The following is a 15,107-nucleotide window of genomic DNA, read 5'->3' as shown; positions in this document are numbered from 1 at the left end:
TTTAACCGACATGTGAAAAATGCCATACTTTATGTTTTGTAAAGTTAGACACAATCTACTTGCTATACTCAGTCACAGCCAGCAGCTAAAATCAAATTCACAGCTCTCGTTGGGCTGAGCTGTGTAGCACTACCACAGGCTGTATCCTGCAGTCACACTACATCACTTTCCATTTGCTTATCCCTTCAGGGGAGCCAGGGGGTGCTGTCCTCCACAACTGTCAGATCAATAAGGGCAAATCCTGGACACTTAGGTTGCCTGTGAGGCCTATGTAATACTCTGCAGGCAGGTTTGGCTGAACATGCAATGATTTAAGAAGGGACACTCCAGTGGGTCACAAACTAAATCAGAGGGGTTGCAGGGATTGTAACTCCTTTCGACCTGACATCAAATACCTGGAATAACCTTCAAAACTAGGAAACCCTTGATCTCTTTTGTCAGATTAGGTTTTCCATTACATAACCATTTATATCCTAGGTGAGATCTTCCTCACTCTACCTTAAGTGTGTGATGAAAAATCTCCACTTGGCAGGTGATCTATAGATGAGTATAGATACAGACAGTGGTTCACTATAGAGACAATAAGACTGACTACCCAAGACCTCCATCAGGTTTAGCAAGGTTAGCTTGTGGACAGTTGTGGTTTCACACATTGGCACCTGAAATTCATATACCATACACCGTCTTTATCTACACTCAAGGAGTGTAAATAAATTAACAAAATTACTAAATATAAAAAAAACCATCTCACATAATCTGAAACAAAATGGAAAATAATATGACTGAATGGTAACAGAGGGTTAATTTGTGAAGCTCTATTCACTTTCGGTCCGGTGGACTGTATGGTGAGTAAAACCGTTAAGGGGGCTGATTTCTACTGTTGTTTGTGTGTTGTGTCATACTTGTTTTTGTGCTTCTCTTCTCCTTTTTTTATCTTTGCTCATGTCCAGCTACTTAATCCTAAGCACCAGCCTAAAGGGTAAAACATGGGCAGCAATTACAAAAGCACTTGGCATCTCTAAACCCCCTAAAAAAAGCTTCAAGTCTCTATGAAAGGTTCACTTCTCTGTGATAATGAATCTCTTGTGTTTGTGTAAAGGTTATTCTGGTGAGGATAATCAACAATTCCAATTGGGTTCAGGCAACTTATAAAAAAAAAAAAAAACTGGTCTAAAAAATGGTAAGACTGGTTTGAAGATGCACATTCAGCCTAGGAGTCACAATAAACATTACCCCACCCCCTTGGTGAAAAAATAACTTTGCATTGCCCTCTGGTTGATGGCCAACAACATCTGGGTAACAACTAAACATACCATACATGTAAGGCTTTGATTTTACTTTACATTTCAGACATGAATCTCAACAAAAGTGCATTGCCAGACCATGTTTTGGTTCCTGTCTAACAATAGGAAACGAGATGTTACTGGCTGCTTTCCACAGGATGTGGCCTTGCTGGGCAAGAGCCAAACCTCCTCTCCAACTTCAGAGCCACAAAGTTAATGTTATGAAAGCTTTAGGAACACCAAACTGCTTTGTTCACTCCCATATCCTGGTTCTCGAGTTGTAATCATGAATTATGATCCAGTGGTTTTAAGGTTTGGTTGTTTGTTGCTTGTTTGGTTTCTGTCACAGGATCTTTTTGAGCTTTGAATAGTAAGACTTCCCTCCAACAGGATTTAGTGTTTAGCCTTTTTTATACAAACTGGGAAAGTCTATTAGCATAGACGCAGCTCTTTTAGTGCTTGTCTTCGTACAAGTATTGCAATAAAACACATGAACAGGTTTTTAATTTACTGTTACTGTGGAAAACAAGTATAAAAGACAAGATGAAAGCCAATTAAACTGATTACAAAAACTCTCTCTGGTAGTTGGCAGTATAATTGTTTTTACGTTGAGAGAAATTAAAATCTTTTCCATAATCAAAATTGCTATAGGCCATACTGATACAAACTTTTGATAAATCAGACTTGAAAAACTACAAGAGTCACAACTTAATTGTTATGTAACAGTAAGAATGAATTAATTTGTGACAGTTCTCTCTAAATATTGAGGCCTCTCAATTCATGTGCAAAGGTAAAATGGGTATTAACTCACATCTGCTTGCACTTCACAGCTCATATTCATGTGTGCAGAGTGGATTTGTTGAACTTGCATTAAAAAAAGTACAGTATGTTTACCATTTATCACATCCAGACAAGACCACAAACAACAGCCAGACGTTTGCGTGATGGAAGACTGCTGTTTGCTTTGACTTTAAAGTTATTTTCTTTGTAGAAACATAATGTAAAAGTAAAGACCTCTGTAGCACTGCAGACAATATTATCCTGTCTTAATAAAATGGAAAGAGGGAGGATGAGAGGTAGTGACTGAGAAGAAGAGACAATACAAAAACAAATCTGTGCCAAACAATGACTCACACATAGTTCTGGTGTTTCTCTATTCCAAAATGTACTGTGAGAGCAATAACTTGGATCATTTACTAACTGAATAGAATTTGATTTGTAACTAGAAAAAAAACATTTCTAAAATGCACCATGAATGATTTAATGGTAAAAGTATGCTCCAAACATAGTTTAAAAAATGCTTAATCATCAAAAAATGTAAAGTAAATGTAAAATCTGAAACTATAACGTAACATGGACAAAATTGGAGTTTAAGAGTCTAAAAGCATTACTGTGAGGATTCTTTAAAGATGAAATTATGCTGGAGGTGAAATTATTCAGAAGCAGCTGAAGGTAAAAGTGGAGTAAGTTGAAGAGGAGTTGAACATTCCTATTACATATTTGAAGAAAAGCAGCAAACAGTAGAAGTGACTGGAAGACTATTTATTTGTGGCCAAAATGTCAGTACTTCAGAAGACTTTTGCTGAAGTAATCAATTTGAAAAGTGATATTTTAAAGGTGAAATTTAGAATTTACTGAATAAGTCTATATTTTAAAAGCATTACTACAAATCTTGGCCAAAGATGCATTTCAAGTTTAAAGTGGAATATGTCTGAGAGTACTTAAACATTAATTTTTTTTAATTATAAAAAAGAAGACAGTGGCACAAATATCCTTAGAGGCTGAAAGTGTGAATAGTTTATTGATTTGTAAGTAATGATTGTAATGTATTAAAGTAATTTAATGATTTGGAGTTTACTGAAGGCTTTACTAGTTAAAATAAATTTATTTATTTATTAATTTAAGTATTTGTAATTGCTTGTTATAGATTCTGTGGCTTGAAAATCTAAACAGCTGAAAGTTTTAATTTATTAACAATAAAAAACAAAGGTATAACTGTTGAAAACTGGTTATAAGGTGTAACTTCTCCAGACAGTGACCACTTTAAAAAATGAAAGAAAAAGCAAGAAAGAGTACAAATGAAAACAACACAAAACAACATCCTGGTAACAGCTTGTTGCTAACTAGTGTTCTTATTTTGAAAACCTGTCACATTTCAGCCCTTCCAGTGAGGTTCCATAACCTGAACTCTTGCATTTGCTTGTATTTGTCTACTGGCCAGACCGGACCTTCCCATTATGGCGGCAACGTGGCAAGTGCAGCATCTACATATATTTTATTAATGTGAGGTCCTAAGTCAAAGTGCTCTTTTAATATATAATATATATTAACATATATTTTTAATATATAATAATTTTAATATAGGTGTGGTATTGTGATGGCAAACTCACAAGGTGAATATGGGAGTGTGTGTGTATTTGTTTTAGTCTGTGTGTATGAAGTTATCAGTCAAAACTAGGAGAAGTATGAAAAAGGAAAAGGCTGTGTCATCACACAGACCTGAAGACAATAAAGACATCTCAGCTCATACTGATAAAAGTAGTAACAGTAGTGACGTGAGTGATTGATGATAATTAAATTAATTATCTGGATTAAATTAAATGAAACATAATTCAAAACATAAAATTCCCTGTTTCATTTGAACTAGAAAGGGTGTAAGAAGAACACAGAGGTAACATTTTATAAAATAAATGAATGATAGAATAGTTGGATAGATAGAGAGGTGGAGGGGGGGAGATGGATAGAGGATGAGAGAGAAATATTGAGTGTTTTACAATAGATGTATATGTTTTGAAGTATCATTTGTTTATGAAAGCTGAAAGTTGAGCAAACAGAGTAAAACACAGAAAAGGCTACAGTGGGAAGTCACTTTAATTAGGAGGTGAAAAATGTCTAAGAACCAGCATAAAAATAAACCTGCAATAAAGCAAAATCTGCAAAACAATACAAGTTTAATAGTTTAGTGTCTTGAGAGACATTTGACATTTCGCTGAACGTTTGCTAAAGTACATAAAGTTAAATGGAGAGGAAGTGGAAGCAAATTTGAAAAGGATTTGAACATTCTGTCTATTGAGTCCATACAATAATTTAAAAAAAACATAATAAAAAAGTAGCCAAAAAAATTCAGTGGAAGTAGCATGTCCTCAAAAAGTTGACATTTGATGTTTAAATGGTTTCTGTAGCATAAAGTACAGTGAACTAGTTAAACCCTCAAAAATGTACAGAAGAAAAAAAATGACTAGTATCATGACATAACATAAACTGCAAAGCACTATAAGAAATGTGTGAAACTGAGGCCTTGATGAATCTTCCCGGGTTACTTTAATAATACAATAATATAAATGTTCCTAAATCAAATTGCAATAACAAGCTAATTCTTTCCATATGAAAGGCTTCTTCCTTAGACGCATGAAATCATAAATGCTCCTACATAATCCAGAGAAGGTATACTTTTAGATCATTTCATCAAATTACAGTTACCTGAGGTTTAAACTGTAATCATCATACAAAAAGCATCCTTCTGTAGTACTACCTCTGAGCATTTATAGAACAAGTTAAACCATATACAATAACTAAAACCTGTAAGTGAAGTGGAAAACAGGTGCTTTCACTCATTTACATTTTCAGCATTTCAACTTAAAAAGATGAAAACACATATGAACACACGCAGCAACGCTTGTACATAGGATGACCCCACAATCACGAACTCCGAGTGGGGCGTCTCTCTGTGTTTCACCGCATGTGGCTACAGAGGCAAATAGTTTCACCTGTAGCAGCCAATGTAATAAAATTAATTAACACTGAGAGGCAAGTTCAAGCTCAGAGGTTGACAACGGAGATCAGCCTTCAATGTACAAGGGAATCTGGAGACAATATTAGTGCAAGTTTAAAGGGGCTACAATATTTCTGCTATGAAAGGTAAGAGATGCCTGTAGAGATACATAAGGAGATATATTGGTTATGGAGATGTCCAAGTAAAATAAGGCTAGAAAACGTAGGTGGTATTATGTAATATCAGTATTGTACAATATGTTAGAATGTTAACACCTCCGTCCCTTACTAAACTAAGATATCAATTTCTGTATGAGACTGGTTGGGTGGCAAATACAAGCCTTGACAGGAATTAAAAATCTTATTTTATCTTCTTTAGGAAGGAATGCACCTCCTGTGGATTGTAGCCCCAAGGTCCCGTCCCACCCTATGGAACACAGAGTGAAGAACAATAATAAAATACAATGAATAACAATTTTATTTTGATAGCACTTTCATTATTATTGTACAGAGCAACAGCGACGTGCCTATGGCAAACAATAACACACAGTTCTAAATTTCTGGCATGGCCAACATGGGCCAGGCTCCATGCCAAGAAATCCACTTTTGTGTCTGTGATTTTTCACGCCATAGCGTGAGAAGAGATACTATGGAGACACTTAGACCATAATGCTGGTATTACTTGGAATAGCGCGATTGCATGAGGTGAGCAGACAGTGCAAAGACGCCTTGCTTTTCCCGAAAACACCTCCATTAGTATCATATAAAAGAAAAGTCCTGGAATTAGTCTTCACAACTCACCTTGTAGACAACTTTTCCAGTTTGCAGCACGTAAAGTCTTTCAGGCAGGGCGCCATACTTAATGGCGGTGACATCATTCATTTCATCCACAACCACAGGACACAGGGGCTCCTTCTGAACCAGAATCTGTGCTGCAGACAACCTGTCCTCCAGGCTCCGGTGCTGGTTAATGTCGTAGTTGTTGGTAAAGGCCCAGCCATCTGAGACAGAAAAAGTGTGTAATTACACTGCAGCAAAGTTCCTAAATGCACAACAGGCACTGTTTTATGGTTGTGGCATTAATGAATTACAGCATCAAGAGTTAAGGCACTTTTATTAAGGCTGGTGCATTTCACTATGGTAGTTAAAAGGAGTTTCTATTTTTGGTGACCTTAAAGAATCTACAGTTGTTCGTTTGGGTAAAATATCATAACAATATTTTTTGAGAGATATTACAGTTTTAATTCAACACACCAAATGATTCAGTGATGCAAAAGCCAGACATTTAAAATGCTGCTTTTGAAATTCTCTATTGCAGTTGTTCACAGGGTTTAAAGGGTTGAAGGACTTTGATACATATAGATTACTCAAATGTTAGGTAAAACAAATAGTTATTGCACTAATCAGTGTTTTTTTGTCCAGTGCAGAGTTTATTTGCACGTTGCTAAAACACTTTTTTCACTTTATAGATTCTGGACTGTAATTTCTCCTCCACCAATATTGAACATCTTATGATCGTAATGACTTCATCTGGCGACGCTCACTCACCTGTTGAATGAGCCTCGGCGATGTAGACCACAAGAAAGTCAGATACACTGCTGAAGTCCCTGACGAGTTGCTTGAACTCCTCAAGTTTGTACATAAACGGGGGTCAGGTGCAACTTCCAAAACTCAACACCAGCGGCCTGTTACCTGCAGAGAAAATGCAGCTTAAATAATCGGGATCAAACGATGCAACTGGACCAAATCACGACAACGTGACACGCCATGACGCACCTCGCATGTACTGGTAGATACTTGTTCGCTCTCCGTCCATGGTGACCACAGGTGAGTCCGGGGCTTCTCTTCCCACGAAAGCCTCCTGTCCGAGAGACAGCCACATGTGCTTAGAGGCGGCTCTGACAAGCATAAAAGACATAAAAGTCGGACCCCAATCCTCATACTTGAATTTGGGATTCTGGGTCATGGTGATCTTTTCACCCATTCTGAGGATGTGCTTCCTGGTGAGGCTTGGTGAGAAAACATGCAAAATCCTGATTACGACATTGAGTCCTATAATATAGCAAAACATGCATGCTGTCGAAAAATACACCATCAGTTTTTGGAGAAACATGCTTCTTTCTTAGTGGTGAAGTGCCCGTTTCACTGCGTCTCTTGCAAAATTGCCATTTGATTGTTAAACGTGTCGGTTACCGCCCACCCGCTAATATTTGATAACAGATGCCTTCAATGCCCCTTTGCGAGCTCGTACTTTCTATTTCAAGCGAATCAAACACTTTGCTGGAGCACTGAAGATGCATAGCAAAAGGAGGTTGTTTTTCCGTTTCAGTTTAATGCCTCCTCGCGTGTTTTCTACATCCTCTTTCCTTTGTGATCTATTAACTAATGTTTTGACTTTTGCATCTTACCAAAACTTCCAGTACTGTTTAAAATTATTTTTTGAGATCCACTTAAGAAAGAAACAGACCTAGCGACACTGTCTAAATTCTTCTTTCTATCTTTAATATCTATAACTTAACCCTGAGCAGCCCTTTCCCAACCCCAGCTACGCAGTGCCGACCCAAGCCATTATTAAAACAAAGTCTAATTAAATTAGACCAACCATAGAGTACAACCTACATATTTAACGAGCAGCCATGCAGCCTTCATTATTAATACTAGTGTTTCTCAAGGATTTGCAAAACATACATTCCCGACAGTGACAAATGTGACAAAATAAGGATGCACACTACAACATTTCCTATATGACAATTTTATTATAATTGAGTTATTCATCTGGAATTCAACAACATGCTGTCTTTTAAACACAAAGCATATTTTTCTTTTTTTTTTCTAATTGTAATAAAATATCAGTATTAGATTTGATTGTTGTGAAACCACAAAAAAAATTTAATATTTAATATTTAAAATATTAAATGATCAGTTATCTTGCATCTGTAAGCAACAGTTAATTACAAGAGTTAATTTCTGTGAAAGCTTTGGACACTGATTGGACAGTGGCTGTAGGTGAGACCTAGATTTGTTACGGAGAGGGAACCCTCTGCTGTGACCTGCCACCACCCAGGGTCAATGACAGTCTGACTACTCTGAAGCAGGCAGACGTTAGAGTTAGGGAAAGGTTAAGGCTCAGGTAATTCATAAACAGGGCGGGTTGGTGTGAAGCTTGGCTTCAGACCAAGGGGAAAAAATATCCACGGGTAAACAAACGTCACTGTCTCCAGAATTTAATCCCAAGATCTGGGTTCTTTCCTAACCACCTACTGCTAACTGTGCTAAAGTTAGCCTTGCTCGGACCTGGAGCTGCACTGGCTTCACAATTTGCTAACAGATGGAGACATGGGAATCCCACTGCAGGATTTGATATCTAATGAATGTAAATGTAAATGTAAGTTGAATGTACAGTACATGGTTTAATCTACAATCACATATATAAAAAGACTTCAGGTTAAATGTGTCATCTCAGGCTGTGTCAATGTTAGGTGAGATATTATTTTTCCAGATCCAGAAATACAAGGAAAATGCTCATTGAAAAACTTTATCAGAAGGCAACTTAATGGACACAGATTAACATTCTTAGGTTAATTCCTTGACTTGCCTCTTTTAATTTTCCTGCACCAAGTTACTCTCTCAGAAACCATTAGGTCTGTGTGTCCCGCCATTACAGTCAGCTGCTGTGTACTGCTGGCTTAGTGGCTTTGGATCAGGCAGGATACTGGAGCAAGGTCAGAGATCTCAAAACCAAGAAAGTAAACTAATTGTACTACTCAACATCTTTAGGCCTCTTGGCTCAGAAAGATACAAGTTTTTCTCTGTGTGTCTTTTTTACTTTGTAGTAATTTGGTCAATTAAAAAGGCAATAGGAAATACTAATATGCTCCAAAAAAAGCTCATAATTAACTGAAACAGTAAATGTATATAGAGGCAAGCCATATCTCTGAGCACTGCTTTGCTGAGGGGATATAGTTTAGCTTTATGCTACCAACAAATCTGAAGGCAGCGAATTATTTGTTTCTGTCGAAAAATATGTTAAATGTAATTAATGCTACATTTATATTCAACTGTGTGTTACATTTACTGGCTGTAATACACAGTATTAGGGAGGGTCAATAAGGGTTCCAAAGATAAGTTGTTTGCTTTCGTCATATTCTTTGCTTCCTTTTGAAGAAATTTAAAGATTGTTTTCTGCAAGTAAAAAACAATACACAATATTTAAATGACCTTAACATAATTTAACATTTCTGGTTACTAAATTAGACTTTTTTCTGTGGCATTCTGGTAGATGAATTTTCTGATTCCTGAAGTAATTTAAGCCACCTTAAAAGTGGATTTGATTGCACTAGAACACATTGCATGCTTCTTTCTATCTTTGTTCAATTATTTTCAGGCCTAAATAATTATCTTTTGACGTTTTTACTGTGTGTTTCAGGCGTAAGGTGTAAAAATGATTAGTTTCCTTACATTTGGTCTGTAATTTTATTAGTTCTTGTTTATGTTTATCAGTGCCCAGGTGGTACAATAATGTGTGTTTGTTTCTGTATTTTTCATCAACACACTAATTTTGCTGTGATAATTAGATATTCAACTTAAAGTTCAAATCTGTATCATCTAACCTGCTGTCAAAAGGGGACGGTGGGCCTTCCTAAAGAATATCTTTCTAACTGCACTTAAACGCAGCATCAAATTCAGCCATACTAGTTGCGCGTTTCCGCTATACTACAGACAGCGACTCCGATTGTACCGACAGGAAAATAAAACACACCCAACCACATCCCAAGACATTTAATTTAAATACGCACAATTTGTTCCACCTGGCGTATTTTTGCATAATGAAAACCAAGGCTGCTGTTCCCATGTCCACTGTGACAGAGAATAGTTTTCCCATCCACAGAAAAACCAATAGATGGCGTTGCAGAATAGCAAAATTTATTTCTTGTTTGAAAGCAGCTATGTCGTTATTGGCAAAGTGAAAATTAATTAATTTTAGGCGAAAAGACTTAAATGATGTATTTTACTTAGACCTGCTATTAATACAGCTATTTTAAATAAAGCCTAAATAAAAACGGATAGGATACGTTTAGATAATTTGGCCTTAAAGACTTTTAAAATGAATTTGTGAAAAACCAATAATAACTTTAAACGGTTATGGGAAAATAGAGACTGAATTAAATGTGTGTCATTGATAAGTCTAATAAGTTAACTTAGTCCCTGTCACATTTTCATTCAACTCTTTTGGAGGGATGCTGGGAAAAAATCAAAGGGTACTAAGTGTCCGCAAACACGTAAGTATACACACAGGTTTAAAGCTTATGGTAACTACAGAACAAATGGTGACTTCTGCAATATTATAATGGACCGCAGGCTGAAAATGCCAACTATGAGTATCAATATTAAAGCCATGCACTGCAGCATAAAACACTGAATTTAAGCATTATTTATTGGAAAGAAAGTAGTTGAACGAGCTGCGTACGATGTCACAGTCTGTCGTGGAGTTACCTGCACCACATGTTTACACTGGGCTTTTGAATGATTGGTATCACCGCCACTTATGGTTGTGGATCACGGACGCGCCTGCGGGATCTCGCAGGATCTCGCAAACTTGACATCCAAGCCAAGAATTGCTTGAACACACAGATATTATCCTCCCACAGAAACACGGACACTGTCTTCATTGGCGCTCCTGACTATACTACACAGCAGTGGAGCTATCGGGTGTCAATCGTAGAGAGGCAGAGGGAAGGAGGGCGAGAGAGAGAGAGAGACAAGAGAGGATGCTGATGACTGATCCTCAGTGAAAGGATGCTATCGATCAGGCTTACAAATGCTTTCACTTACAGTTTGATAAACATGCTGATGTGTGCAATTAGACGCTCTCCGCTGCTTGTAAGTCGATTGGAAAAGGTAGGTGTTACCAAATGCCTGATGTGTAATGGCTTTGCCCAGTGTGCTGATTCTTCCTGTTAAATTGAAATGGGTGCTTGTACAATCTGACGCATGCACCGAACTTGAAAACAAACTATTGCCTCGGTGTTCTATACACATTCATCTGTAATTGTCTATTCCTGTGCGCAGGTTATGTGAGGAGCTGGCAAACTGCATGGGAAAGCCGAATCATTAATGCAGAACTCCACCGCGCTGTTCGGGATGGTCAGCCACTGTCAGACGCCAGCTTTCCCGGACTTCACCGGCCTAACGTTCTCCGTGTACGGCAGCAAGTCGGACATCTGTGCACGGCGAGCCGGGAACGGTGGTTTTGGATCTCAGATTTGCCGCAGCCCGTATGACACCCCGATTCATATGAACTGTGTCAGCCCCAAGCGGCTCAGCGCGCCCGAGGAAAAAGCGCATCTGTCCACCACAACACCGCGCTCATGCTTCTCTCTCCCTCAAGTCCAAGGTAGGCCCATAGGTCTGAGTTTGAGCAGTAGCCCTCAGGTCTTTTAATTGATGCTTCTCGGGTGATTGGAGGTGGCACAGCTGATCAGCAAAGAAGACTCATTGAGGGATTTCCAGAATCTATTAATAAAATGTGCAAACATTTAAAGTTAGAATTGAAAAAAATAACATGAAAAAGAAATTATGGGGATAGATGAGTTGAACTAATTAACAATGATAGGCTATTAGATATTGATAAAAGTCATCCTCTAAAATACTGCCTTCATATGGCTTCCCCAGAGCATCCTTTGATGCAGCTGTTGTGTGTGTATTTATGTTAAGATCCCTGTTTGCAGTTGTGGATTAGGTCTGTTAATTAAACCCAGAGCTCACTTGTTCATTGGCCAATTTATAAATAAGACCAGAATCAAAGTCTCAGTTGCACAAGAAGACAATCTGAAGTGTTGCACAGTATGTGGGGTAACTGCTAAAGCATAGCGTGCATTTCCTCGGGATGTTAACAAGGCATGGCAGTATTTACTTCATGGGAGGGTTAGTGTGATGTTGACTTATTTAGTTAAATGTGGAAAACTTCAAGACTTCAAGCTTTTCACAGTTTAAAACAACATTTTGTTGAATGAATGAATGGGGCAATTCTTTTTTTTAAGCATTCTCTTCATTTTAGAGAATGCAAATTTATTTTTAAGTCTGTCTGTTCCAATTCATTTTTGGAGTCTTGCAAAAAAATAATCTTTGACATGGTACTTCGGTGAGAGTGAAAACTTTAAAACAACAATTACATAGATGAAATGAGCACAGTTATATAGATAACATCCAGAGTGGAAAATGGGCTTTGACTTTCTGTGGATGCCTGCTCCATCCTGTTTAGACAGTGTTGTTGTGAGAAGGCGGAGGTAATTACAGCCCCGTCCTAAATTATGATTAGACGGAACAGACTTTCATATTAGCAATCATCCTTGCAGCAAGAAGAGGATCAACGGATTTGATTATTGTTTCTTCTTTGCTCAACACAAACCATATGTCTGCTGAATGTGTCTCAGCATTTATGAGTTCTGTTGGAGCACAGTTGTGCCCTCAGCCCTCCATCCCCAGCATCCCCAACCAGAATGAATCGTCTCATTGTCTTTGCAACGCTTTTGAACTTGCTTCCCGTAAATTGTGGGAAATGCAAGATGTGTTACGTGTTTGTGGATTAAATTGTGCAGATTAACATTGAAACAGATGCCTACGTTTCTGCTTGTTTCATTCACAGTCCGTGAGGCAATTGAATGATGTTTTAATAATTTCAGTAATGTGTGGGTTATGAACTCAAATAGTTTTTTTGTCTTTTATGGGGGGTAAAACAAAACCAAACAGCTATTTCCTTAATTAGATACTGACATAAAAACATGTTTTATGATTTGGCAGTAATTGATTTTTACATTACTTTCAGCAGTTTTACTTCAGTTCTAAAACATTTAATTCAGTTTATCTTGCACTCCTAATGCTGCTTTCTCTGTCCCATATGAATATGTGCTATGTTCAGCATTTGTTTTTATAGTCTCTTTTGGTGAGCATGGAGAATAAAAGTGATCTCAGTACTCATCAGTCTTTTGTATCATGGCTCATTTGAGGCTGATCGTATTACATACTCCCATTTGGGGACAGAGCTGGAGTTTAAACTGCATTCTCAACCATTGCTTTAGATTTATACTCAAAGGAATCTCTGAACAAATGCATACTGTAATATTTATCCTTGTGGATGTGAGATGGTGGAGGAAGATCTTACCTCAGACGGGAGATTTTTGACCTTTAACATTTACCCTGTGATTGCCAAATGTGAATGATTAATCGGTGATAAAGTGATTAAATAGTACACTAAGGATGTTTCATCTAAACCCCAGCTCAGCTCTATTTTTTTTATGAGTATGTACAATGAGACACACTCAGATTTTTCTGATTTTTGTAATTACTCCCAAAAACACACATGTAGTTTTTGTGCATGAAAGTTTAAAACTGCTTAAATGAATGAATAAATAGATGAGTGACATTTAAGAAAGTAAATTAGTAGTATATTAATATGTTTGTGATGAGGAGAGTAAGAGTTGAAGTGCTTTCATAAAGTTCTTCATCTGTTAAAAGCTTGGAATCTGTTTTTTTAGGTCATACATCATTTATTCACTCTTAGCCAGTTTTATGTGGCATTTATAAACTAGTTCTTGCCTAAATCTAAGTATTAATTTCTTTGCGTCAGGCTGAATAAATGACAAATCACAGTACTTAGTGTTTCAGTTCTGGTGCAGAGGTTTGGAAACCATGTCTGCTGTTCTTCATAAACAGTGGCTAATTATCCCAATACTGTGACACCACTGTGCTAAAAATAAATAGATGAATAATGGACTTTTGCAATTGAGCATAGTCTAAACTTTTCTAATCATTTCTTTGGCTGTTTCCAGTCATTTTTGTCAACACAAATCATTATGCGGCATGCTTCTATATGCCTTTGTTCTATAGGTCTTGATACTTACTGCAAGTACACCTGTATGGAGGTACTCAAACACACAAACAGACATTTTGTATACATGTAGACACTGCACTAGCATATGCTTAACATACTGTGCACACAGTGACATACTCACAATTTGTAAACACATGCACACACAGACGCACTTCTTTTGTCATTTGTCAAGTGTCATTGGCATCCATGTTGAATTCCCTAAAACATGTTAGTTTTCAGCGCAGTCATCAAAATATACAGTGCTCAACCTAACCTACAAAATATGTGTTCCAGTGCTTTTTCTCTTTAACAGTTGTCTAGACTAGAGACTTTTCCTTTAAGTAAATCCTCACATAAAATGTTTATACAGCTATGATACTGGGACATTGATGGCTTTAGCTGTTTCAGCAGGTTTTGAATTTCTTAAACTGCATTGGATGTCAGGAGTATAATTGTATTAAATTGGACTTTGATGTTTACATAGGGCATATTATTTATTCGTTGTGGTTCTGAGTAGGTAAGAAGGATTTTTTACTTGTGAGCTACTGTAAAATACTTTATAGTAAGTAAAATTAGTGGACTTAATAACACAATGCTAAATAATAATAATAATAATACATTATAGAAAATATTAGAGAGTCCCAGATATTAAGATGTGAAGAAACAACCAAATAACCCTAAGTTTGTGAAAATAAGATTTTAAGCTTAAGTAACTTAAGCTTTGTTTTTATATGCTCAGGAATTTTGTTCCAAAGTAAGAGGACAGAATACCTGAAACCCATTTCATAGATTTTAAATATACTATGGATAATTTAAGAAAAGTACTACATGAGGATTTGAGTCATCCTGTTCCAGTATAAGCATGGAGTAAGTCAGTCAAATGTTCTGGCAGAAGGATTTTGTACTGAACTCAGTACTAGAAAGTTTCTTGTTGAGGTTTTTGTTTGTATGTTAGTGTTCTTCAGCTTCGTTGGTTTAAGTTGTAAACAGTAAAAGTGTTTTATCATGAAAAAGAAAAAAGCTTGTGATTGAAGCATGAACACATTTCTTAGAATCAAAATGTATTATTTTATACACAAGCTTACATTAAGGATACATTTTCTTTCTTGCAACATTGCAATGAGGTTAATAAAATTTTCACACTGTATCCAGTTGACATGTTTTGTCTCCTTTTTACAGGATAT

General features: G+C 36.9%; 2 protein-coding genes across 3 annotated transcripts in view; one reads left to right on the top strand and one right to left on the bottom strand.

Annotated features, from left to right (window-relative positions):
- Positions 1 to 4,136: 4,136 nt before the first annotated feature.
- Positions 4,137 to 7,264, bottom strand: dio1 (iodothyronine deiodinase 1). The gene is made up of 4 exons (XM_067512700.1): positions 6,831 to 7,264; positions 6,603 to 6,746; positions 5,856 to 6,055; positions 4,137 to 5,481 (listed from the first exon to the last, which is right to left on the bottom strand). Exons 1-4 carry the CDS (start codon positions 7,165 to 7,167, stop codon positions 5,416 to 5,418), a joined length of 747 nt encoding a protein of 248 aa, XP_067368801.1. The 5' UTR covers positions 7,168 to 7,264; the 3' UTR covers positions 4,137 to 5,415.
- A 3,207-nt stretch (positions 7,265 to 10,471) lies between these two features.
- Positions 10,472 to 15,107, top strand: part of LOC137131437 (zinc finger protein GLIS1) — a 65,366-nt gene continuing 60,730 nt past the window's right edge. Inside the window, exons 1-2 of one of the 2 annotated variants that reach the window (XM_067512684.1) lie at positions 10,472 to 10,952; positions 11,124 to 11,448. In XM_067512684.1, coding sequence (XP_067368785.1) covers positions 11,169 to 11,448 — 280 coding nt within the window. In that variant the 5' untranslated portion in view covers positions 10,472 to 10,952; positions 11,124 to 11,168. The remainder of the gene's footprint in view (positions 10,953 to 11,123; positions 11,449 to 15,107) is intronic. The other variant, XM_067512683.1, reaches the window with a different exon arrangement.

Source organism: Channa argus, chromosome 8, assembly GCF_033026475.1.
Source record: "Channa argus isolate prfri chromosome 8, Channa argus male v1.0, whole genome shotgun sequence".
NCBI classification, from domain to species: Eukaryota; Metazoa; Chordata; class Actinopteri; order Anabantiformes; family Channidae; genus Channa; species Channa argus.
The sequence above is the reverse complement of the archived record's forward strand: the minus strand, read 5'-3'. Positions and strand labels throughout refer to the sequence as shown.